Genomic DNA, 24,592 nt, shown 5'->3' with positions numbered 1-24,592 from the left:
GCCTGACGGAGATGGCCGGTGGGAGACAGGGCAGCCTGAGGTTGGGCAGGTGAGGCCCCAGGAGCCTCAGGAGAGGCACCTCCTGGGCGGAGCCGAGGGTTTGAATGGGTTCCCAGGGTAGAGTGGAGCTGCTCCGTGGGGTTCGGAAACCCGAGCAGCGTCCTCTCGCGCGCGAGGAGGGACCGGTGGGTTTGGACCGCCCCGCACAGCGCCCAGCCCACGGCGCCCTCGAGTCGGCTCCCCGTCCCAGGCACAGGGACCCCGGAACTCCGTCCCGTCTTATCCTTCCGGGCTGCAGATATGCCCAACCTCCGGAGCGGGGCCAGGAGGCGGTTGGCTGCAAGCTCAGTTTCAGTTTCCCTGAAATGACCGGAGCCGCGGGGAAATGCTGTGACTACCAGTGGCCTTTACTTCCGCAATCTGGGTGCTTGAGGGCAGAAGCCACCGCGGGGGCTGGCCTTTGCGAGCACTGTCACCAGACAGAGACTGCGGATAAGCGCCGCTGCCTCCTGGCTAATGCCCGCCTCGCGATGGACCACCCGGAGTCCCCCACCACGTCATCGCTGGATGAAGAGCTGTACTCCAGGCAGCTGTAAGGGAAGAGGAGGGGGGCGGGTGCCGGTGGGGAGTGGCTCTCTGACCCCAGATTGACAGCATGCACCCACAGGTATGTCCTGGGCTCAGCGGCCATGGTGAGGATTCAGGGAGCCAAGGTCCTGCTGTCTGGCCTCCGGGGCCTGGGGGCTGAGGTGGCCAAGAACCTGGTGCTAATGGGGGTGGGCAGCCTCACTCTGCATGACCCCCACCCCACCTGTTGGTCAGACCTGACTGCCCAGGTGAGGAGGAGCCTGGGGGTGGGGGTGGGGGACTGTACGTTACCAGCACAGAGCAGGGGCTGAACCCAAGAGAGGATTCCCTGCTCAGGGCAGACTGGACCTCTCTCCAGTTCTTCCTTTCAGAGAACGACCTGGGGACAAGTCGGGCTGAGGCCTCGCGGGAGCCCGTGGCTCAGCTCAACAGAGCCACCCAGGTCTCTGTCCACCCAGGCACCCTCACTGAGGACCTGCTGCTGGAGTACCAGGTGTGTCCCCGGGCTGCTTGCTCTCCAGGCTGGCCTGGTCTCCGGCCTCCAGCCAATCTTGTCCTCAGTAGCACAGCCCAGCTTGGGGCTGGGCAGAGGTTCCGCCCCGCTCATCAGAGGGTCCCACCCAGGTGGTGGTGCTGACGAATTCGGAGCTGGAGGAGCAGCTGAGGGTGGGTCAGTTCTGCCACCAGCATGGGATCTACTTTGTGATGGCCGACACCCGAGGCCTTGTCGGGTGAGTGGTACTCCCTGCCCAGGCTCACTCGCCTATGTCCTCCACCCGGGCCCACTCCAGCTTCAATGCTTCCCCAACATTCCTTCCCCACCTTGGCCCTCTGGACCTGCTTAAATGTTCCACCTTAGCAGCAGAGCTACCTCAATGCCCACTGCCCCCCACCCCCACCCCAGGCAGCTGTTCTGTGACTTTGGTGAGGACTTCACAGTGCAAGATCCCACTGAGGCAGGACCCCTGGTGGCTGCCATCCAGAACATCTCCCAGGTGGGTGCTGATGTGTGAGCTCTGCTTGCCTCTAGGGAGGGCTGCCACTGCCCGGGTTGGGGGCGGGGGAGGGAAGGCTGGTACAGGCACCCCTGAGACAAGCCACCCCTATTCAGGGCTCTCCTGGTGTTGTCACCCTGAGAGAGGCTGACATTCCCATGTTCGAAGATGAAGCCTTGGTGACGTTCTCAGGCATTAAAGGCATGGTTGAACTCAATGGCTGTACTCAGACCATCCGCGTACGGGGTAAGCCAGTCCCACTTGTGCCCTGGTCTCAATGCCCGGGGCCCCCACTGAAGGTCGACACAGCCTAGCCTTTGGGGTGGAACAAGGTGAGGGACACAGATGCTAGTCAGGAGTGGGCATGGGGATCAGGGTCGGGGATCATGCTGACTAGACTGGATGTACTCCAGATACCAGGACCTTGGAGATTGGGGACACAACACATCTTTCCTGCTACCTTCACGGTGGGATTGTCACTGAAGTCAAAGAACCCAAGACCGTGAACCATGTGAGTATAGGTGCCGGGTGGGAAAGCAGGGGCCCCCCAGCACGTGGCTCCCGCCCCAAGCTGCATGTCCTCTTCAGGAGGCCCTGGCCACAGCTCTGCACCAGCCCCGAGTGGTGGCCCAGAGCTCCCAGGAAGCCCACCGTGCCCACTGCCTACATCAAGTCTTCCGTGCCCTGCACCAGTTCCAGACCAGCTCCGGACACCCGCCCCGGCCCTGGCATCCTGTGAGTGGCCCCGCCAACCCTGCCTGTGTCTACCTGGGGGCTCGCCCACCCGGAGGTGACAATGACCTTAGTGCAGAGCAGATCCTGGTGCACATCTCAGAGGAAACATTACCTCTTGGTAAAAGGAGATGCTAAACAATGCTGCCTGGTTCCTGAAAGCGAGGGGCACGGGGCACAGTGGCCACTCCCACTCAGGCCTCTGCGTCCTCTTTTGTGAACAGAGTGGATGATGCCCAGAGGGCTGGGGGAGGAGGGGCAAGGGGAGTAGTGCTTAGGCTAGAGCTGCTGTGCCCATGGTGTCCCCTCTGCAGGGTGATGCAGAGGCTGTGGGGAGACTGGCCCAGGCCCTGGGACCACTGCAGGGAACATCGGAAGAGCCGTTGGATGAGGCCCTCGTGCGGGCAGCTGTTCTATGCAGCGCCGGTGACCTGAGCCCCATGGCAGCCCTGCTGGGTGCTATAGCTGCCCAGGAAGTGCTGAAGGTGAACTTGGGCAGGGCACAGTAGAGGCCAGTGTGGGCACCACATTGTGCATCACCACCAGAGGGCGCCAAGCCCTGGATGGCAGCCCCCCCCCCCCCACCAGGTTGACTGCAGCCTCCCACAGAGCTCTGAGAGAGCAAGCAGGTAGGGGTCCCCTGGTCAGTGACTCGTGCTTCACACAGGCCATCTCTCGGACGTTCATGCCCCTGGACCAGTGGCTGTATTTTGATGCCCTTGACTGCCTTCCGGAAGATGGGGCCCTTTGCCCCGAGGAGTGTGCCCCAGTAAGAATCTGGGGTGGGAGGTGGGGAGGGGGGTGCTGGCCCCATGGGAAGCCAAGGGTGGGGCAAAGATAGGAAGAACTATCCCACAAAACTCAGTTTCAGGGGGAAATGATGCAGGGCAGGCCAGTGGCCATCACTGACCCTGTCTGTGTCTCCCAGAGAGGCTGCCGCTACGACGGGCAGACAGCAGTATTTGGGGCCAATTTTCAGGAGAAGCTGAGCCAACAGCACTACCTCCTGGTGAGCTGAACAGTGAGGTGGGGATGTCTGTGGGAGGGTTGGCACAAGCCCCTAGGGCTAAGGCCTCTCCCATTGGGCAGGTGGGTGCTGGCGCCATTGGCTGTGAACTGCTCAAGAGTTTTGCCCTCATGGGTCTGGGCGCCAGCGGCTCTGGGAGCATCACAGTGGCTGACATGGACCACATCGAACGCTCCAACCTCAGCCGCCAGTTCCTCTTCAGGCCTGAGGATGTTGGTGTGAGTGCTAACCCCTCCCCAAGCCCCATGTCCCGACTGCCCCACAGTGCCCCCACAAATGCCCACCTGCCTTCCTCCCAGAGTCCCAAGGCACGGGTGGCTGCAGAGGCTGCCGGCCGCCTGAATCCAGGCTTGCATGTGACCCCATTCACCCACCCGCTGGACCGTACCACGGAGCACATCTATGGGGACAGTTTCTTCTCCCGTGTGGATGGTGTGGCGGCTGCCCTAGACAGTTTCCAGGCCAGTAAGTGCCCATCTGTGGAACCCAGCCCTTTGCCCGGCACAGTGCCAGCACCCCATCTGACTCTGCCGCCCACCACCCACCCCACCCTGGTCAGGACGCTATGTGGCTTCCCGCTGCACCCACTATCTGAAGCCGATGTTGGAGGCAGGCACCCTGGGCACCAGAGGCAGCGCCTCTGTGTTCGTGCCCCACGTGACAGAGGTTTACAAAGCCCCCACAGCTTCTCAGGATGCTGGCAATCCCGTCTGCACCGTGCGTTTCTTCCCCAGCAGCGCTGAACACACTCTGGAGGTGAGGGGGCCACAGAGACAGCCCCCACCCCTCCCCCTGGCCTAGCCTCTGCTATAAACCTGTGCCCACCTAACCCCACCTTGCTCCCCTTCCCTGCAGTGGGCCCGGAATGAGTTTGAGGGGCTTTTCCGACTCTCTGCTGAGGTCATCAATCTCCATCAACAGTAAGGCCACTGACCTAAGTGGGTAGCAGTCCAGGCAGGGGCCCCTGGACCAGGGTCTTCAGGACTCCAACTCCATACCTCTCTCCACAGAGCACCCACTTTCCTGGTGGACACCGAGGATGTGCAGATGCTGACTCTGCTGCAGCCGGTGCGGGGTGTCTTGAGGGAGCGCCCACAGACCTGGCATGACTGCGTGATGTGGGCACGCGGCCACTGGCAGCTATGCTTCCATGACAGCATCAGGCAGCTCTTGAAGTGCTTTCCACTTGAGAAGGTTGGGGTGAAGGTGGGGGGCAGGGGGCTGAAGGTCAGGAGGATCGGGCAAGGAGTCAGCCTGAGACCAGCAGCCTTGATTTCCCCAGGTGCTTGAGGATGGAACTCCTTTCTGGTCAGGTCCCAAGCAGTGTCCCCAACCCCTGGAGTTTGATGCCAACCAAGTGAGTGGGTTCCCCCAGGGAGCCCCAAGGTGGGAATGCAGCCCCTCAGAGGGGGAGATGGGTGCCTGCGCATTCTGCAGAGCTGCACGTGGGTCAAGAGAGAGACCCCCCCCAAAAAAAAAGAGAGAGAGACCCAATCATGCACATGTGGCGTGCACATGCGGAGCGGAGGCAGGCACTCCACACCCGGACAGCGCTCCCCTTTCGCCTGTCCTCCCCGGCATCTGCCCCTACTCTGGGTCTCCCTGCAGGACATGCACCTCCTCTATGTGCTGGCAGCTGCCAACCTGTATGCCCAGGTGCATGGGCTGTGTGGCTCAAAGGACCAAACTGCGCTCAGGGAACTGCTGAAGTTGCCATCACCCGGTCCCCAGCACCTGGCCCCCACCTGGAGGGCCAGTGACCTGGAGTCGGCTCAGGCTTCCACGTTTGGTGAGAACCCTGGCCCTGCCCCTTATGCTGCCACCCACAGGGCTGACCCTGCCTTCAGCCTTCGCTCTAGAGGAAGCTGGCACCTGGGCCTTGTCCTTAGCTCTCTGCCTCTTGGCCCCACAAACACTGCTTCTTTCTTCCCAAGGGGCCCCCGCTGCAGGTCCTCTCCCTGCTGTGCCCCTAGCACCCTCAGCTCTGGGGTGGGGGTAGGGGTTGGTGTCAGCAAGTCGGGACCTCCTGGCTAGGCCCCCTCTAGTGCGGACAGAGTCATAGGCCCAAGTATGAGACAGGGCTAGGGCTGCGGGAGGAGCTGTGGTGTCATTCAATGGAGCCGGGCTCCCTGGAAGCAGAGAGGGATGGGTTTGACAGTAACCAAGGCCAGATGCCAGGTGAGCACTGTAGAGGTGAGCGCTGGCGGACTGCCCCACACCCACCCCTCTTGTTAGACACCGAGCAGTTGAAAGAACTTCAAGAAACTCTGGAAGTCTGGAGCATGGGCCACGAACCCTTGAAGCCCCTGCTCTTTGAGAAGGTAGGAGCCCAGTGCAGGTACGGGGCTACCCGGGGAGGTTATGAGGGACAGTCAGGGGCTAAGAGGCTGGCTTTGGAGCCTTACGACTTGAGTTCTCCTCCCAGAAGAGCCCCCCCACCCCTCCCTGAGCCACAGCCTCCTTAATGGATGCTGGGGAGACCCGTACCCTAGAACAGCATGGAGACCAGGGGAGTAACACATGGTTGGCCCCTGGGAAGAGCAATGGTTGCAGTGTGAATCCTACCTATGGCTTGGGTACGATGGCAGGACGATGACAGTAATTTCCACGTGGACTTCGTGACAGCAGCAGCGAGCCTCCGTGCTCAGAATTACGGGATCCCTCCAGCCAACCGTGCCCAGGTAATCCTGACACTTGGGGCTCTGGCACGGGCTGAAACACTAGCTCCACACCTCACCTCAAGCCTAAACAAGACTCTTCTGTCGTTGGCAGAGCAAGCAGATTGTGGGAAAGATTATTCCAGCCATTGCCACCACCACGGCAGCTGTGGCAGGCCTGATGGGCCTGGAGCTATACAAGGTGGTGGGCGGCCTGACGTCCCTTGGGGCCTTCCGCCACAGCTATCTGCACCTGGCTGAAAACCAACTCAACCGCTGGGTGCCGCTAGCCCCTGTCCCCCAGACGGTGAGTCCTTGTGCCCCCAGCCCACCTGGCCTGGGTTTTCCCTGGGTCTATCTAGTCAAACAGCCTTTATTCTGGCTGCTGGCTCTCATCTGGGCCCAGACTGTGGGGGAGTCCTGAAGACTCCCTCCAGCCCCCCCATCCTGCTGCACAGCCAGGCTGGGACCTGTCAGACACAGGAAACAGCCGTCAGCCACCCCTACCCCCCCTGCCTCCTGCAGCCTGGGTCTGGGGGAGCTGCAGCTTTAACTCATTAGTAGAGCCAGACATCCCCCTCCAGCCCCCCTCCTCAGGAGAGCCCCTGAGGGGAAGTGGTAGAAGGGGGGTGGAACTCAGGCCCCAACCCCAATCCCAGACGGAGACTAGCCAGCTTCTCCTTGCATGGTGGGAACCCTGGCCCCTCTCCAACTTGTCTCACAAGCGGGAGTGTGCCGGGTTCTGGGCATCCTGGTCCACCTGGGTGTGTGGGCACAGGGGGAGCAGGCGCGAACATGTGTGTGCCACATGCGAGAGCAGGGCTCTTCTTCACACTGGGGGTACATGGGGGTGCTCCTTGAGTAAAGGGCTCTGAATGCTGGCCTGTGTGCCCAGGCTCTGTGGGAGTGGTCACTTCTTTGGGCCACAGGAGAGAGCGTGCAGGAACTCCCTCTAGGGGAGAGGGCAGAGGTCATGGACCCAGCACTGGGCCTTTGCTGAGCAGCTCTGGGGTCCCTCCAGGCACAGTGCACAGAGCCCCTTTGTGCGGGGGGCCAGCTTCCAGCTAGCACACAGGCTGCCTTTGTGTCCCACGGAGGACGGAAAAGGAGGCGCGCTTCCATCTGGCCTCTGGGTTCCTCTCGGCTTAACCCAAGTTTGGTGCCTGGGCCTGGCAAGGCTCTTCTGTCTGGATCCCTGGCCACTTAGCCTTAGTCACCCCCAAAGCAGAGCCCTGTGGACAGTGTCCTCGCTGGGGTGTCTGGGTCCACAGAACCTCAGTGGTCACTGTATCCCTTGTCCATGTGCCCTGATTGGGAGTGGGGGGGGGAGGACAGGATGTGTGCCCCACTTCCCAGCAGCCTTATCAGAAACTGCACTAGCCCTGCCCCCGCTTCCTCAGGAAGCATCCCCCCCCACCGCCCAACACACACACAAGCAAGCACGCGCACAAACACACACACACACACACACACACACACAAGAGACTGACCTGTGTGATGGATCACTTGCAGCCCCAGAGCCCCGTTTCCTGTGCTGGCCCCAGCACCAGTACGGGGAGTGTGGGGGGCGGGGGGGGGGGAGAGAATTGCTGAGGCTCTGGGCCCAGAGCCCACCTTCCATCCCAACCCCCCACTCCTGCTTCCTGCCTCCCAACCATTCCAGCTCCTCCTCAGCAAGGAAAGGGGCAGTTGGATGCTAGTACCTTGGGGAGGAAAGGGGCATGGGGGCGGGTGGGAGAGATGCAGCTTCCCTTTCCACCCCATCTAGTTCGGACACCTGACATGGACCCGGTGGGACCGCCTGAAGGTGCCTGCTGGGCAGCCTGAGATGACTGTGAAGTCCCTCCTGGCCTCTCTCCAGGTATGTTTCCTCCCTGCCTGTCCTCAGGCCCAGCCAGTCATGGCCTGGCCCAATGGGCATTTGTGCTCTGTCTTGTCAGGAGCGCTACGGGCTGCAGGTGACCATGCTACTGTATGGCCCGGCCATGCTCTACTCGGTGAGATCGTCCGCTGAACGGCAGAACCGCACGTGAGTCCACACCTGCCTCCAGCCAGACCCCCTCACCATCCTCACCATTCCTGGAGGTTAGGGGTGAGGGACACAAGGCTCGGGTTCCACCCCCACTCCTACCCTGGTTCCATTCCATGTGGGCCCCTCACACCTTCCTGAAACTGGCTTTTGCCAAATGGAGCCAGCAAATGGGCTGGGGGCGGGGCAGGGCCGCCTGCTAGGCCAGCCCCATGATCCCCCCACTCTGTGCAGCCCCTTTCCCCGGGGCCCACTCCCAGGGGCCTGTGGCTTCCTGCCTCCTGCCCCCACCCCACCAGTCACTCCTGAAATAGTTTCAGATGTTTCCTGTCTTGAGCTGCCCCAGCTCTAAAGGCTCCACCAGCACCTTCCAGCAGCCCGTGCCAGGTCACTGGCTCCCTGTCTACTTGCATTGTGCATTCACCCACTCTCCTTGACACGCTCCCACCCCCAACAGAGTGACGGAGCTGGTGCATCAGGTGACAGGCCAGGTGCCTGAGCAGCAGGTGCTGGTACTGGAGCTGTCCTGTGAGGGTGAGGAGGAGGACACGGCTTTCCCACCCCTGCACTATGAGCGGTGACAAGGCAGCAGCCCCAATCAATGACTACAAAGCCCACAGCAAAATAGCCCTGCACAGGCTTTCAATAAAAGCTTGTGAAGGCACGGGTGGAGAGCACTGATGTTGGAACACATGGGGCATGGCAGGGAGCCCCACCTGGAGGGACGATGTTCTCTGCCTTCTCTGGACTGCGCTGAGGCAGTTTCCGGTAGCCCCGGGGGAGATGGAGCCGGACAGTCCAGAGAAAGGACTTTATTGTCCCCAGGCTGGAGGGCAGGGTCAGAGGTAGCCGATGACATCATTGCAGATGATGGGCTGGCGGCTGCGGCAGCTCATCAGGGCAGCAAAGCGTGAGGCATCTGCGGACAGTTCCGGTTCCGGGCGAGGTGGACATGACAACCTCTTTCCCGCCATGGCAGCCCTCCGGGCCCCAGCCAGTCTGCGGCGCAGCTGCTCAGAGAGGCCAAGCAGGAATTGTGGGGGTCGGGGGCGGGCACGGGGCCCACCCCCAGGGCCCGCCTCACTGGCGGCCTCCGGCAGCTCCATCCAGTTTTGCACGAGGTCGGCAAAGCAGTTGTCCCCTAGCACGAGCGGCTGGCGGCTCCGACCTCTGCTCAGCAGGGCCGCGGTCCAGTCATCTGCGTCCAGGCCCCGCCAGTGCTCCAGGCAGGCGTCGGGTGTGGATTTAGGCCTCGGTCTTTGGGCCGGCGGTGCACTGGCCAAAGGAGCCCTGCTTGGCAGGGGAAGGCCGCTGGCTGAGAGTCTCTGGCTGGGGGCGGACCGGGCTCGGAGTACTGGGCGCTGGAGTAAGGACAGCTCTTCCTCTGGCCAGGTGCTCCCTGATACCTCTGAGAAGCCAGAGTCCCAGTCTAGGGTGTGCTCCCTGGGTCCCCCCAAGACTGCGCCCCTGTCCCCCGTCATCATCACAGTTTCCTCCTCCTCCTCCTCTTCCACGCAGCAGGCGGAGTCTTCCTCCGAGGCATCTGAGGCCCTGAGGTGGTGGCTGGTTTGGACAGCTGGGCCAGGCTTGGGGGCTGGACGCACGGAACCGGGCATCTGGGGTGAGCCCGTGTCCCGACCACACAGCTGTAGGGGAAGAGGGCATAAATCTGAGCTGCGGCACTTCCTAGCCCCGCCTGTCTGACAGAGCCAGCCCAAGACCAGCGGGGTCGTGGAGAGCTAGAGCAGTCTGCTGGCCGGGGTGACACCACTGCTTTAGGGAGCACAGGGCCGGTGTTGGGGCACTGACACACTGAGACATGTGGCTTCCATCTGCCGACCTGGTGGCGGTCTGGCAGGCTGCAGCACGCAGGGCTGGGCATGTCAGCACCCGCCACGAAGGAGGGCAGGCAGGGGTGCGGGCCTGCACAGGGAAGTAGAGCCTACCCACGGCTGGGGTGGGGGAGCATCCGGTACCTCTTGGGGGATTCATCTCAAGACTGCAGCTTCTTCCAGAGATGAGTATAGGGCTGGCCAGAGGTGTGTGTGGAAAGGAAGGACAGGCCAGCCTGGGGGAGTGGGAGTCCACCGGCAGTGTTAGTGTCTACAGAACCTCTCACTTCCTGCCTGACCCCCAAAAGGAGTCACTGCCCCTAGCCGTCCTCCCTGCTGTATCGCCAGCTGGGCGGCTGTTACCTGATGCCCAGAGTAGCTCACAACCACCCGAAATCCAACGCGGGGCCATCTGGGCCATCTGCGCCACCCCGCTCCCACCCCACCCCCTCCCCGTGGACACTCGGGACAACTCCCACCCGTTCATGTTCGGGGCGGGCGGCAGCCGAGCACCCTACACCCGCCCCACGAGCTACACCCGCGCCCAAGCCTCACCAGTTCCCAGCGGAGCTGGCCCAGGAAGCTGTCAAGTCGAGTGCCGTGCATACCCGGGCTGGAGTCTCCGCCGGCCGGCGCCGCGGAGACAGTCCGGCGGGCGGCCAGCGGGGCCCTCGGCCTCCGCCACAGCGCGGCTCCTGGCTCTCGGGAGCTCCCGCCGCCGCCCTAGCCCCAACATCTGGCGGCAGCGCCCCGCCCCCGGCACGTAGCCCCTGGGGGCGGGGCTGTGAAAGACTCCGCCCCTCCGGCCTGCGGGGGCGGGGACCTGGCGCCGCGTTTCGCCGCTCCGCCCCTTCGGGAGGAGAGGCGGGGGTGGAGTTGGGACTTGGGTGGGATCCGACCCCACCCCTCAGCCCACGGCCCTCTGAGTGACCTAGCTGAGCAGGCTTCTTCGCGGAGTGGCCTTGGGCAATTCTCTGCCCCGCAGCTGCCTCAGCTTTCCCGTCCGTCCCAGGGTAGAATAGCGGTTCCTCCGAGGGAGGCTCCGTCAGCGACCGCGCGGGGGTCCCCGGGGCGCCCACGTGCCGTCAGGCGTGCCGTCATTGCCGGGCAGTGAGCGTCCCAGTGGCTGGGCCCCGCCTGAACCCCACTACATTGGCCCTCGACAGTCGTTGGAAGGGAGCGGTGTGCAACCGGCCCTTGGGGGTTCGGGGAAGGGAGGTTGCGGAACTTGGCTTTAAACGTGAGGGAGGTCTCCGGCCCGGGACAAGCCCCGCCCACCCCGACGCCCTTCTGGGCCGGCCTAGGCTGGGGCGCCCCCTGGTGGGGAGCTGGGGTTAGCCACGCATGCAGCCGCTGCACTGCTAGGTCAGAAACCCACCGAGTACAGAGGATGGTAGGTGGGAGGGCAGAGGTAAAAGATGGCACTCATATGCCGGCATGGCCGGGGTGGGACTCCTGGAGGCTGCTATATGATGGGATGCTCACTTCAAGGGCCCCATCCACCTGGAGACTCAACAGATGCATCAGCAGAGAGGACAATAATGAAGGGGACCTTGCATGGCTAGCTTGGGGAGGGGGCTCTAAGAAGAGGTAGTCTTCAGGGTGGGATCTGGGCGAACCACCATGCGGAAAACCGGAAGTGGAGCATTTTAGGTGGAGGGACAGCCCATGTAGAGACTGGAATGAAGTTAGCAGAGAAACCAAAGTCATTATGACTGATGGTTGAGGGACTGGGGAGGGGTAGTTAGCAAAACCAGCTTCCCTACACCCTTGGAGAGAACTGCGGGGTTTGTCTTGGGAGTTCAGGGGAGCACTGAGGTCCTCTGAACAGGGAATGACCCAGCCCTGCCCCTGTTAAACTAATTCTAGCTGCTGCAGAATCAACTCTGGATCCTTCATCCAGGCAAGGGAGAGGCTTGGCCTGGACCTTGAAGGAGCAGGTACAAGGAAGGGGTCAGTCTGGGATAGGTTTTGAAGCTGACATCAAGCCTGGCTAGATCTTTGGCTTGAATGACTGATCAGATGGCATGGCCAGGCACCAATCTGGGGAAAAACTGGGGAAGAGTGAGTTTGTGGCGGAAAATGAAATCATCACTTGTGGACTTGAGCAGTCTGTTAGAGATTCTAGAGGGAATGCAGGGTTGGCTGCTGAGTGTGTGATGCTGGAGTTTAGGAAAGAGGCAAGCATTGGACCCTTGGCTCTGGGAGGCAAAGTGAGTGTTATTTCAGGCCACGGGCTTGTATGAGATGAGAGGATATGAGTCAAGACCATAAGTTTCCACATTTCTTTGGCCTCCCACCCTCTTTAAAAATAAGTTACTCAGCACCCCGTGGCAATTAAAAACTTTTGTACAATAGACCGTAATCCAGGACCTGCTTTTGGCGTCCCCTGGATTGTTCTACTTTAGGCAATCTCCCACCCATCACTTGCACCAGTATCACCCCCTTTAAGAGACACAGGGGCAGAGGAGGGCAGCAGCAGACGTGAAGGAGTCCCCAAACACTGCACTGTTAGGAGGTTGAAAAGATGAAGCAGTACCAGGATTGGAGTCGGATAGGAGTGGCCCCGCAAAGGTGGGAGACCAGAGAGCATGCTGAGGGAAATTTTGTGAAAGGCGGGGTCAACCTGACTAGAGTCTATAAAGGAAAGAATAAGAGGTGAAGAATTGGGAAGTGTAAGTGTAGTCATTAAAAAAAAAAAAAAGACCGGAGACACAGTGTGGGAATTGTGTCTGACCTGATCCCACAACACCGAGGCAAAGCACTGGGGGAGTGCAGCGGAACAGCAAGGGAATGGAGCGGCAAGGTCCCCAGGGAATGCTGAAGGTGGACTTTGGGGCCAGGGCGTGGTGCCCCAACAGACTGGACTGGAAAACACTCCTAAAGGCCAACAAACGATCCTTGAACTAACTACAAACTTTTCTTTCTTGATGTGTTTTGTATTGTTCTTTATCAGTGGTTTGTTGTTGTTGTTTTGTTGTATACTGTTGCTTTGTTTTCCTCTGTCTTGTTTTTGTACATGTTAATATCTCCACAGATCTGTCTAAATAAGATAGGCTGGATGAACTAACTGGAGGAAAAACAACGGGACTGACAGTTCTGGGGGGACTTGGGATAGGGGGAGGTGGGGGGTAAGGAAGTGGTGTTAACAAACCCAGGGACAAGGGAACAGCGTGGGATCCAAATTGATGGTGAGGTGGGAGTGGCAGGCCTGGAAGGGAATGATCAAGGGTAAGGTAACGTAATGAAGAGGTATAGCTGTAACCCAGGTGGGGACGGAGCATGATAGTGGGGCAGGAGGAAAGTCAAGGGAAATAGAGGAAAGAGCTAGGAGTCAAAAGGCATTTATAGAGGTCTAGACAAAGACATGTACATGCAAATATATATATATATTTATATATATCTATATATATATATATGGATGGGGAAATAGATCTATGTGCCTATATTTATAGGTTTAGTATTAAGGTGGCGGAAGGACCTTGGGCCTCTACTCAAGCACTCCCTCAATGCATGAATACTTTTTTCTATTAAATTGGCATTCTATGATACTCACCCTCCCGACACAACCGCTGAAGCCAAAGCGAGTGAACAAGCAAATGTGGTGAAGAAAGTGGATGGTACCCGGCTATCAAAAGAGATAGTGTCTGGGGTTTTAAAGGCTTAAAGATAAACAAGCAGCCATCTAGCTCAGAAGCAACAAAGTCCACATGGAAGAACACACCAGCCTGTGTGATCATGTGGTTCTGAAGGGATCAGTTATCAGGCATCAAAGAACAAAAAATCATAACATTGGGTGCACACCTCCATGATAAGATCTCTGAGGACAAACAGGTGCATAAGCAAATGTGGCGAAGAAAGCTGATGGTGCCCGGCTATCAAAAGAGATAGTGTCTGGGGTCTTAAAGGCTTGAAGGTAAACAAGCGGCCATCTAGCTCAGAAGCAACAAAGCCCACATGGAAGAAGCCAACAGCCTGTGCGATCACGAGGTGTCGAAGGGATCAGGTATAAGGCATCATCAAAAAAAAAAAAAGTCTTACCATAGTGAATGAAGGGGGAAGTGCAGAGTGGAGACCCAAAGCCCATTTGTCGGCCACTGGAGATCCCCTCACAGAGGGATCTAGAGGAGGAGATGAGTCAGTCAGGGTGCGATGTAGCACCAATGAAGAATACAGCTTTCCTCCAGTTCCTAAATGCTTCCTCCCTACCCACTACCATGATCTGAATTCTACCTTGCAAGTCTGGATAGGGCAGAGGTTGTACACTGGTGCAGTTAGGAGCTGGAGGCACAGGGAATCCAGGCCACCCTGGATGATACCTTCAGGACCAGGGCTGTGAGGGGCGATACTGGGAGGGTAGAGGGTGAGTGGGTTGGAAAGAGGGAACCGATTATAAGGATCTACATGTGACCTCCTCCCTGGGGGATGGACAACAGAAAAGGGGGTGAAGGGAGACGCCGGATAGGGCAAGATATGAGAAAATAATAATTTATAAATTATCAAGGGCTCATGAGGGAGGGGGCAGCAGGGAGGGAGGGGATAAAAGAGGACTTGATGCAAAGGGCTTAAGTGGAGAGCAAATGCTTTGAAAATGATTAGGGCAAAGCATGTACAGATGTGCTTTACACAATTGATGTAGGTATGGATTGTGATAAGAGTTGTATGAGTCCCTAATAAAATGTTAAAAAAAAAGGATAGAGAGCAAATGTTTTGAGAATAATGAGGGCAATGAATGTACAAATGTGTTTTACACAATTGATGTATGTATGGATTGTCATAAGAGTTGTATGAGCCCCTAATAAAACAATTTTAAAAAGAAGTCCCTAATAAAATGATTTTTAAAAATAAAGAGAAAAAAGGACATATAACAAATAGAATAAATGAACAAATTTTTAAAAATCATTTTATTGGGGGCTCGTACAATTCTTATCACTATCCATACATCCATCCATTGTGTCAAGCACATATGTACATTTGTTGCCATCATCATTCTCAAAACATTTGCCTTCTACTTGAGCCCTTAATATCTGCTGCTCATTTCCCCCCTCCCTCCTCACTCCCCCCACCCCATGAACCCTTCATAATTCATAAATTATGATTATTTTGTCATATGTTACACTGTCTGACGTCTCCCCCGCCCTCTTCTCTGTTGTAAATGGACAAATTTTTAAAGTTCCAAGGAACACTTGGGTCTCAGGGATGAAGCGCTCAGCTGCTAACTGAAAGGTCAGGGTTCTGACCCACCAACCACTCGCTGGGCGAAAGATGAGGCAGTCTGCTTCTGTCAAGTTTACAGCCTTGGAAGCCCTCTGGGCAGTTCTCCCAGAGGGTCGCTGTGCGATGGGATTGACGCCATGGCGATGAGTTTGGCTTTTGGGTTTCAGAAGTACAGCTTAGTGCACGTTGAGGTCTGTAGACCCCTGTGCACCGACTTAAGCTACAGAATGCCCCCAGACCCGGAGAGGCCATCTGGTGTCCTCTCCTGATGACTATCCCAGAGAGAACTGTCCTTTTTATTCCCCGCCCCCACTTCCCGCTCTTTTTATTTCTACCCCAAGGGTTCCTTTGCCTTGTGGAGTGCAGACAACTTTTGCGAGATTGTGCTGATGGCTGGACTCAGATTCCATTGTGTGATAGTGAGGGACAGCAGGGCGAGAGCTAGGGTTCGCGCTCTGTGTTGAAGGTAACATCCTCCGGGCGCTGTACTTGCTAGCTCTGTCTTCAAGGACTGAGTGGTCAGGATTTTCCAAGCCTCCGTTTACCCGTCTAAAGCTTTAGTTTCCTTCTTTGACGCCAACTAGAGTCAGTCGTGGTAATGGATGGATTGGGGGAATAGCAGGACATGGGATTGTCTGAACCTCTCAGCTCCTGACTGGCAGCTCCAGCTCCGGCACCAGGGGTGGGCGTGGCTCGGATCTGGGCAAACCAGGAGTCATACCCGCCCAGCTGTGTCTAAGCAACTGACTTGGCAACTGGGTGGGCCCGACAAACACATCTAATCTTCTGGAGTCTCTTCTGTCGTGTCTTCGGGCCACCATGGCGCTGCTCCGGTCCCTAGTGCTTCTTTTCATGCTGGGTGTCCCTGGTGAGGATCTGGGGGGAGGGGGATCCTTGGGGAAGGGGGGGGGGTGTTTTTCACTCCTATCTGCACCTGCATGGTGGAATTCCAGCCTTTCTTGGAAAGGCTAGTGTGAGGCACAGGAGCTAGGGAGAGTCAGGAAAGGGAAGGGTGTGATCCTCTGCCCTTTATTCCTCATCTCCGTTGCTCTCCCACCCAAGTCTATGTAGTGACCTGACCTGCGTTTGGAGGTGGGGGACCAAGAAGGGCCTTGGCTGCTTGGCCCCCGCAGGTAGCCTGAATGCAGCGGGGGAGGCAGGGGTAGGGGGAAGGACTTCAGGCCGAATGATCTGCGCTCACAGACCTGCAGGGCCTGCCCTGGTCCTTGAATATCTCCGAGAGCCTGGGTCCTGGCACGGTCCTCGAGTCGTTCTCCTTCAACTGCTCCTCCTTCATGCCCGTCCTGGAGCTGCTTTCCGTGAAGCCACCCACCACCTTCTTCAACCCGCCCAGTCTGACCAGGTGGCAAAGCACCTATTATGTGGGCAAGGTGTGACCATGGGCACAACTGGGCACAGTGAGGATGGGACACAGGAGACCTGAAATTCCCAAAGTTGAGACTCCTGCCCACCTGCCACAGGTGACCCTCAGCAGCTCAGTCCGGCTGGATGCCCTCGCGGTGAACCACTACGAATTGCAGTTGCGATTCACGTGTGGCACCCACGTGACAGAGGCCCCACTGTTTCTGGATGTGCAGCGGGACCTCAGTCGTGTCCAGTGTGCTGGTCTGTTTGCCAGTCCAGGTGAGGCTGCAGGCAGCAGGCCAGGGTGGGAAGGCCCAGCCTGAACAGAACCCTCCCCCAACCTCTCCTCTGGTCAGCTGAGGAAATCATTCAGGTGCGGGAGAGCGTCACCCCGGGAGCTCACCTGTACACACTGCTGCTCCCAGGCCTGGAACTCCAGGGGCCCCAGGTGCAGGTGAGTCCAGCACACAGGGCAGAGAAGAATCAGTCAGGGGGCGGTGGCCCCGGGGGTGGGGGGACAGGGAAACAGAGCTCAGGCCCTGCTTGCCTGAGCAACTCTTTGTGCACAGCTGAGCCTCAGTGGGACCTGGGCACCCTCCAGACCCTGCCTGTGTCCACAGGGACGTCTCAGAAGTTGAGCTCTGCCAAGTCTTCTTGTGTGTTCTGAGTGTTCTGTGACAATTCTGTATCACCTGTATTACCCTTCCCCCCCACAAAAAGGAAATGTAGCTTAAAACACACACAAGATAATTGGTGTAAAAGCAGAGAGGCCAAGGGCTAGGTGCCTCGAGGAGAGTTCAAGTTCAGTGGAGGGCCAATGAGGGAGAACAGGTGAGTTGGGTGGGACAGGTACCTGCCAGGTTGGTGGAGGATCAGGACAGGTGCACGTGGAGCACAAGGCAGTGGGTGGGGCCTTCAGCATCTCTGTTCTGTCAGATGAGCATCATCAGCGCTCAGGACCCTCCACGCTTCCCTGGGTCTTTCACCATCAACAATCAGGGATGGCTGCAGGCACCATCCCAGGGTCTCAAAGGCCAGGCTGGAAAGGTGAGCAAGACCTGGGACCTGGGGTGTACCCATGGGCGTGGCATATGATGGGCAGGGACTCCACCTCCTAGAGGTTGGTTTGTGCATGGCATTTTCAATCATACTGCTTCCCCTGGCTTAGCCTGTGCTGCGCACCTGCTGGCCCACCATGGGCTGCTATGGAATCCAGTAAGAGGGGGCCCTGATTCTTGGAACTCGTAGTGACTCTAAGACAGTGATTCTCAACCCTCCTCATGCCTCGACCCTTTAATACAGTTCCTCATGTTGTGATGACACCCCCCCCAACCATAACATTATTTTCGTTGCTACTTCATCACTTAAAGTTTGCTACTGTGGTATAAATAGCTGATAAGCAGGATGTATTGGGCAACCCCTGTGAAAAGGTCAAATGGGTCAGGACCCACAGGTTGAGAACCACTCTAGGAGAACCGGGGGTGTTTAGGACAAGCATTGGAAGAGACTGCTCTGGGCACAGTGGCCCTGTGGAGGAGGTTCGAAAAGTTCCTTTCTTAAAACTTCTCTGGTGACAGGCTGCTAGCAACTCCAAGATAGGAATGCACGGGTTAAGGCCTCAGGTTATCACTCCAGGGCTGTCACTCTCCTAAGAGAAGGTACGGGCTTAAAAGAACACGCGTGTTAAAGAGTAATTGGTCAAGGGGATGGACGGTGAGTGTCTGGGGGTCTTGAGTCAGGGAGTGGACACCAGCAAACAGAAGGACCCCACCCCCATCCCCACGGCTCCCGGTCTGTTCTGTGTACATCACAGGACTTCCCTCTGCGGATCTCCGTGACCTTTGGACAAGGCCGGAACTGCCAAGGGATGCTGATGGTGAAGGTGTTGCCAGTTCCCTCCAGTCAGGTCTCCTTTCTGTAAGGCTCCTTGACCTTGGGAACAGTGGACGGGGCCAGACCTGACCGCAGGATAACAGGAAGGGTATGGGTAAGGACAGGTCTCCCAGGTGGGAGCCAGTGAGTCCCTTTGGTCCAGGGAACAGCTGCAGAACATCACCATCCCCGAGACGCAAGGACCCGGAAGTGAAGTGGCTCGGGTTCGGGCCCGTGGCTTCCATGTGCGTTATGAAATCATTTCCCCAGTGCCCTGTCCACGCTTCTCCATTGGATATGGTGAGGGGCAGGAGGGTCCAGAGGGGGGAGACGGGATGCCTCTGTGCTCTGTGGCTGGGTCAGACCCAGGATGGCATAGGTCCAAGCTCAGTGGCCTCCCTACTCTGCTGATCTGGTGGGGTGCTGGGGGAGGGCTGAGCAGGGCTCAGGGGGCAGGACTCTGAGTCTCCCAGCCTCACCTTGCTCAGCGGACGGAGCCATCCGGTTGACCACACCCCTGGAGTTGGCTCAGGATCCAGGTGCAGCAGTCACCAGGCTGCAGGTGAAGGCCTTCGAGCAACAGCGGCCATGGGCCAGTGCCGAGCTCGACCTCAGCATCTCGGTGCAGGCGGTAAACCGCTGGCCCCCGCACTGCGTCCCAGCGCTGCTCTTGTAAGTGCCTGCCTGGGAGCTTTACCTACCAGGGCTTCCGGAGTAGGACCAGGGCTCATGGGCCAGGCAGAGCCCTGCCCCTCCCTGCTGCCCACCCTCCACTCCTAGGACTCAAATCCCAGAAACTGCGCCTGTGGGCTCCGTGCTGGACACATTCACCTGTACTGACCCTGACTCACCCAGTGCTGCCCTCCACTACCACCTGTGGATCCACAGCTCTCGGGACCCGACCAGCCTCTGCCTTCAAGACAGGGTCCTGGAGGTGCCTAGCCCCAACCCCAGACCCACATGCAGGGTGCTTGATGCAGCAAGGGGTCAGGGCTTGTAGAAGTCTAGGGGTGGTGGAAGTAGGGGTGGGGGGAGTGGTGGTGCAGTGGACTGGACGCAGCCAGAGCCTCGGGCCTCACTCTCTAGCTCCTATGGCCAGGTGAACACAACGCTGGACTGTGACACCCCCGGGCCCTGTTTCCAGCTTAGCGCCTCCATGATAGTGCTTGATGATGGACAGCCTCCAATGACCAGTGAGTGGCCATCCTAGACTGGACCATGCTACCTCGGACAAAACCCCTGCTGGAAATCCAGGACAGGATTATATTACCCTGTCCTGGCCCCTGAACCCCCTTGCAGATGATCAGGATCAGGGAAACCCCAAACTTCTGCGCCAGCAAGTTAGCCTGCTTCCAGATCCCTGGGGGTGGGGGGACATAGCCCCTTCCTTGGACTCACGAGAGGAGAGAGCTGTAGCCCAGCCCCTCTTAGGTCTCTAGGATGGGGCTGGGCACAGAGGGTCACCTCCTTGACTGCCTCATGTCTCCCAGCTGAGATACCAGTGCTGGTGACGGTGACACCCGTCAATGAGTTCTCTCCAACCTGTGCCCCAAGTATCCTCCGAGTTCGTGAGAACGCAAGGCCCCACACGCTCCTGGGCTCCGTGGTGGGCACGGACATGGATTACCCGCAGGGGAACATTGAGTACGACGCCTCCGGTGGGCCTGCTGTCTTTACTGTGGACCGTCGCAATGGTACGCTCATCCCAGGGCCGGCATGGACGGCTGGGGCGGAGGCGGCTCTGCAGGCTGAGGCCATGGCTGCTCCTTCTAGGGGAGGTCCGCCTCCTGGGGCCTCTGGACTATGAGCGGCAGAGGTTGTACAGGCTTACAGTCCAGGTGCTTGATCATGACCAAGACCAGGACCCCACCAACCACCACACAGGCTCCTGCACCATTACTATCGAAGTGGAGGTAATTGACCTCAAGACCCTTGGGAAGAATTGGAAAGATTAGGTTTTCTTAGCTGCTTTTTCTACACGGTGACTCCGTTGTATCAATTGGTCCACTGGAGAGGGGTGGGGCTTCCCTGCGGCAAGCTCTGGAGCCTGGTGCCTGACCTCTGAGCTCTGGTGGTGGTGGGAAGTTGAGGGGTGGCCCGGTGATTTGTGGAGTGGGCTCCCTTACCCCTGCCGGGCTGCCTTTTTGCAGGACGTGAATGACCATGAGCCCAAGTGTGAGCCCCCATTCCAAGAACTCACCATCCATGCATTTCATGGTCGGAGTGTGGAAGTGACCAAGGTGTCATGCTGGATCCCCCAGGAGCCTCAGCGCCTTGCCTTTTCCTACAACATTGTGGGAGGTGAGTGGTTCTCAACCTGTTGGTCATCACCCCTTTGGGGGTTGAATGACCCTTTCACAAGGGTTGCCCGATTCATAACAGCAGCAAAATGACAGTGATTAAGTAACAACGAAAATAATGTTATGGTTGGGAGGGTCACCACAACATGAGGCACTGTCTGAAAGGGTCGCGGCATTAGGAAGGTTGAGAACCACTGCTCTAGGAGTGGAGAAAGGCCAGGAGTGGCCCCTCCTCTTGTTACTCTGCTTGCAGGGAATAGCCAGAGCCGATTCAGCCTGCAAGGGGCTGTCCTGGTGCACAACGGTGTCGTGTCGGGCTCCCCCTGGTCACCGCAGTCCCGTACCTATGAGCTGTTGATCCGTGTGGCCGATGCAGGTCCCACTCCCCCCCACCTCAGCACCACAGCCACCATCATTGTGCATCTGGTGCCCTGGAGGGTCAGCACAGTGGCTCCCAGCACACGCAGAGCCCCAGTGAGTGCGGCCCTCACGCCCTGGGGGTGCTGGTGGGGGAAACATGGAGGCTGAGAGAACACCCAGGCACTGAAGAGGGAAGCATCAGTCAGAGAACCTGGGAATACAGACAAATGGATCAGCGGCATAGCCCAGCCTACCCCATGGAGGAGTCGGGCGAGTGTGGGGTCTGGATGTTTGGTGGGGGCAGCCTTAAGGTTGAGACTTCCGTTTCAGATGACCTCGATGAACCCCCTGCTCGTGACCAGCACAGAGGCTTTCTGGCAGCCGGAGGCCTGGTTTGTGGTGGTGCTGACCGTGACTGGCACTCTCCTCCTCTTGGCTCTGGGCTGGCTCCTCAGCAGGCTCCTCAGAGGGTAGGACTCCTGACTGTGCACCTCCTGTGAACCCTGCCTGTGGCTGGATGGTTTCACCGAAGAAGATTTGGTGACAATGTCCCAGTTGATGGGGTTAGCAAACTGATTCTACTGAGGAGGGCTGCCTTCCCTCCAAGGTCTTCAGGATTAGATTCAGAGCGGCACTGGGAGGTTCCTCTCAGCCTAGGTGTGTGTCCACCTCTATGCATGGTCTCTGACCCCTACTTGAAACTTGCCCTGTCCCTGGAAACTCTAGAGTTCCAGGGCACAGGGTTGAGACCAGGGGAAGTTGGGTGCAAAAATGGGCATCAATCACATTGGGTGTCTCCAACAGAAAGAGGCAAGTGAGTGATGGCCACTCCTGGAGGTTCTAGGCCCATTTCCCTCACTGCCTGGTCCTTCCTCCTGGCATTGTAGGGCGGCCCACAGGTTTCGGACACCCAAGAAACCAGCCCAGGGTCTGCTACCTAACAGGTCAGCTGCACTGATTCTTACTCACCTCAGCCCCTGAGTCCTTGAACTCAGCCTGGGAGCCAGCACCTTACCCTGTGCACCTGCTCTTACTGTGTCCCAGTGTCCAGAGAACTGAGGGACCCACCGAGGGGCTTATGGAGTCACCGAGGATAGAGATGCCCCAGGGACCCAACAGCATCACGAGCCTGGTATGGCAACCCATAAGTGGATGACTTCTCACCGTTTCCAGGGAGCTGCTTCCTCCTGGGTGGCATTTTCCCATGGCACACCCACTCCAGGGCTCTCAGGGTGGAGTGGGCAGGTGGGATCCCTGGATCCTTAGGGGCCAGGTAAAGCCCACCTGGCGGTACCTTTTCCTTTTTCCTTTCAGCAGGCTTTTGATGGCAGAGCACAGGACCCCTGTGAGTCATCCTTTTCCCAAACCCAACTGTTCTTTACTTGGGCCCACCTCCCCTCTGCATCCTGCCTGCCTTCCTATCTCCTTCCACCACCATAGTCCTTTCCGGAATAGGCCCTGCTCTCCCTGGCACGCTTCAACTAATGGCATCTTGCCCCTGTACCCCACAGCCTGTGTGTATTAGACCCCTGTGGTACAAGCACATGCTCCAGGCTCAGTCTGGCCCCTGCCCATGGGGAAGGCAGCATAAAGGGAGGGTCCACTAATGAATGTTAGCACAGGGACACATGACATATATAATCTGAGCCAGGCCTCAGAACTTACTGAGCTACAAAGGGAGGAAAGGGACACGTTGGGGCCTCGTTCAGGGGGAGGGTAACACCAAGGGTCCTGATCCACTTGCCCCCTGCGTTGAATGGAAGGGGCCAGTTTTGCTGAGCCCGTGTTTGCTCTTTCTTTTTCGTCACCACCGGGGCTCAGGTACGGGCAGAGATTACCTGTTCAACACACGCACCGGGGCTTGGTACTGGCTCTGAGGTCAAACAGCTGCCTCACTATCAACGGAATTGCTTCTTCACGCGGTCATGGGCTGGGGGTTTTCAAGTTGGTTCAAAAATAAAATGACAAGCCCCCAAGGAAATGATTTAAAAAAAAAAAGAATAAAATGACAAAGAGAGACGTCTCGACCTGATGGGTGTACATGAGGGAGAAGCCCAGCTCTGGGATCCCTTTTCTTGCGTGGAGAATGCCCTCCCTTGTGGGCATATTGGGGTAGGGGGATTTTCCTTTGGAGGAGGCATTAGATGGGACTCTAATTGATGTTTCATGGAAGTAAGTGACTGAGGAGGGGGAGGCCCCTCCAGCAACCGGTCCCCTCAGAAGCCACCTCCTCTGGCAGGCAGGGAGGGCCGGGGCTTTCTTCTTCTCTCTGAGTGGCAGACATTGTTGCCATTTGAACAACTTCCTAGGAACCTGCTAACAGTGTGGATTTTCTTTCTTTCTTTTTTTAAAAAACGTTTTATTAGGGGCTCATACAACTCTTATCACAGTCCGTACATACATCAATTGTGTAAAGCACATCTGTACATTCATTGCCCTCATCATGTGTGGATTTTCTCAGGAAGGATCTGGAATGTATGCATTGAGACCTGAGTGGTGTAGACTTGGAACTCCTGTGGCAGGCTGGCTGGCTCTGGAGAGGCTGGTGGCATTCCTTTTCGAGGGCTGTTCCCATGTCGTCCCCATCTGTTCTTGTTATGGAGTCCTTGAACCTTCCGGCATCAAGCCGAGCTGCTGTGCAGGGCCAAGTCTCCTTTAGAAACCAAGACCCACCGAGCAACACACCTAGTCACACCTCAGGTCTACCTCAGAGTGGGGCCCAGCGGGCCTTTCTGTGGTGTCCCTGGGTTCTTTTAGTCGTTTGTTAAGTGTGTGGGCTGCCTGAGCCTTTGCAGGGCACAGGGCACTCAGAGATCTGGGCTTCCTGAGCCAATTATAGGGTTACAGGATGTGGAGTCACAGGGTCTGCAAGTAGGGGTAGGGTGGCATAGAAGCAAGTCTCTTTTGGGGGAGGAAAAACATTCCTCCCAGGGCTGTTGCTAAATCCCTGGGGGAGCATGCTGTGACAGGAAGCCTGTTCACAGGAGTATGGCAGCAGACAGACTTTTAAAATTATTTTACTGGGGAGCTCTTACAAATCTTCCAACAACCTGTCATTCAACAGTATCAAGCACATTTGTGCAAAGGTTGCCATTAATATTTCCCAATTTCTTTCTACTTGAGCCCTTGGTATCAACTCCCCTTTTCCCCCCTCCCCCCATCCTTCCACCCTCGTGAATCCTTGATCAATTATACATTATTCTGATTGTTATTTCGTGTCTTACACTCTCCGTTGTCTCCCTTCACCCATCTTTCTGTTATTTGATCCCCTGGGGGTGGTGGTGGTGCTATATAGCCCACCTTGTGATGGGTCCCCCCCACCCTCGAACCCGCCCTGCAGACAGACTTTTCCTGGTCACTCACTCACCCTGCTCTAAGGGCTCCTTAAATCGTTACCCGAGAGGCTAAAACTCCAAATTCCCTGAGCCAGCTAGTCAGACAGGGTACCCGGAATGTGAACCATGTGGCGTGGCCATAGCCAGGCTCCCAACCCAAAGGTTCCGTGTGGGGGACCAGGGACAAGTGGACACCCAGGACTCCAGGCGGGCTTCCCGCCCGCGAGGCAAGTCGTGACAGTGCGGTGGCCAGTATGCTGTCACAGGGACGCAGGTGCTCCGC

The 24,592-nt window shown here is 57.7% G+C and overlaps 3 protein-coding genes across 4 annotated transcripts; 2 read left to right on the top strand and 1 right to left on the bottom strand.

The window, feature by feature from the left end:
* Positions 1–8,663, top strand: UBA7 (ubiquitin like modifier activating enzyme 7). The gene is made up of 24 exons (XM_075547386.1): positions 1–592; positions 668–836; positions 947–1,081; positions 1,213–1,319; positions 1,493–1,583; positions 1,700–1,829; positions 1,997–2,094; positions 2,172–2,318; positions 2,630–2,800; positions 2,983–3,084; positions 3,244–3,324; positions 3,405–3,560; positions 3,642–3,807; positions 3,902–4,098; positions 4,198–4,262; positions 4,353–4,536; positions 4,625–4,699; positions 4,951–5,131; positions 5,578–5,663; positions 5,931–6,023; positions 6,115–6,306; positions 7,768–7,860; positions 7,940–8,028; positions 8,486–8,663. Exons 1-24 carry the CDS (start codon positions 105–107, stop codon positions 8,607–8,609), a joined length of 3,420 nt encoding a protein of 1,139 aa, XP_075403501.1. The 5' UTR covers positions 1–104; the 3' UTR covers positions 8,610–8,663.
* Positions 8,654–11,057, bottom strand: INKA1 (inka box actin regulator 1). 2 transcript variants are annotated; one of them, XM_075547387.1, is made up of 2 exons: positions 10,416–11,057; positions 8,654–9,674 (listed from the first exon to the last, which is right to left on the bottom strand). In XM_075547387.1, exons 1-2 carry the CDS (start codon positions 10,464–10,466, stop codon positions 8,868–8,870), a joined length of 858 nt encoding a protein of 285 aa, XP_075403502.1. In that variant the 5' UTR covers positions 10,467–11,057; the 3' UTR covers positions 8,654–8,867. The 2 variants fall into 2 exon arrangements, with proteins under 2 accessions (XP_075403502.1, XP_075403503.1); XM_075547388.1 differs by having other exon boundaries at positions 10,469–11,057.
* A 4,839-nt stretch (positions 11,058–15,896) lies between these two features.
* Positions 15,897–22,851, top strand: CDHR4 (cadherin related family member 4). The gene is made up of 19 exons (XM_075547916.1): positions 15,897–15,945; positions 16,281–16,468; positions 16,559–16,721; positions 16,799–16,890; positions 17,379–17,489; positions 18,256–18,359; positions 18,478–18,614; positions 18,803–18,986; positions 19,095–19,248; positions 19,414–19,507; positions 19,805–20,008; positions 20,088–20,227; positions 20,465–20,615; positions 20,868–21,088; positions 21,305–21,444; positions 21,862–21,918; positions 22,019–22,106; positions 22,292–22,319; positions 22,796–22,851. Exons 1-19 carry the CDS (start codon positions 15,897–15,899, stop codon positions 22,849–22,851), a joined length of 2,361 nt encoding a protein of 786 aa, XP_075404031.1.
* Positions 22,852–24,592: the final 1,741 nt, after the last annotated feature.

Source organism: Tenrec ecaudatus, chromosome 4 (genome assembly GCF_050624435.1).
Source record: "Tenrec ecaudatus isolate mTenEca1 chromosome 4, mTenEca1.hap1, whole genome shotgun sequence".
Classification (NCBI taxonomy): Eukaryota; Metazoa; Chordata; class Mammalia; order Afrosoricida; family Tenrecidae; genus Tenrec; species Tenrec ecaudatus.
Note: the sequence above shows the minus strand (reverse complement) of the source record. Positions and strands in the feature narration are given on the sequence as shown.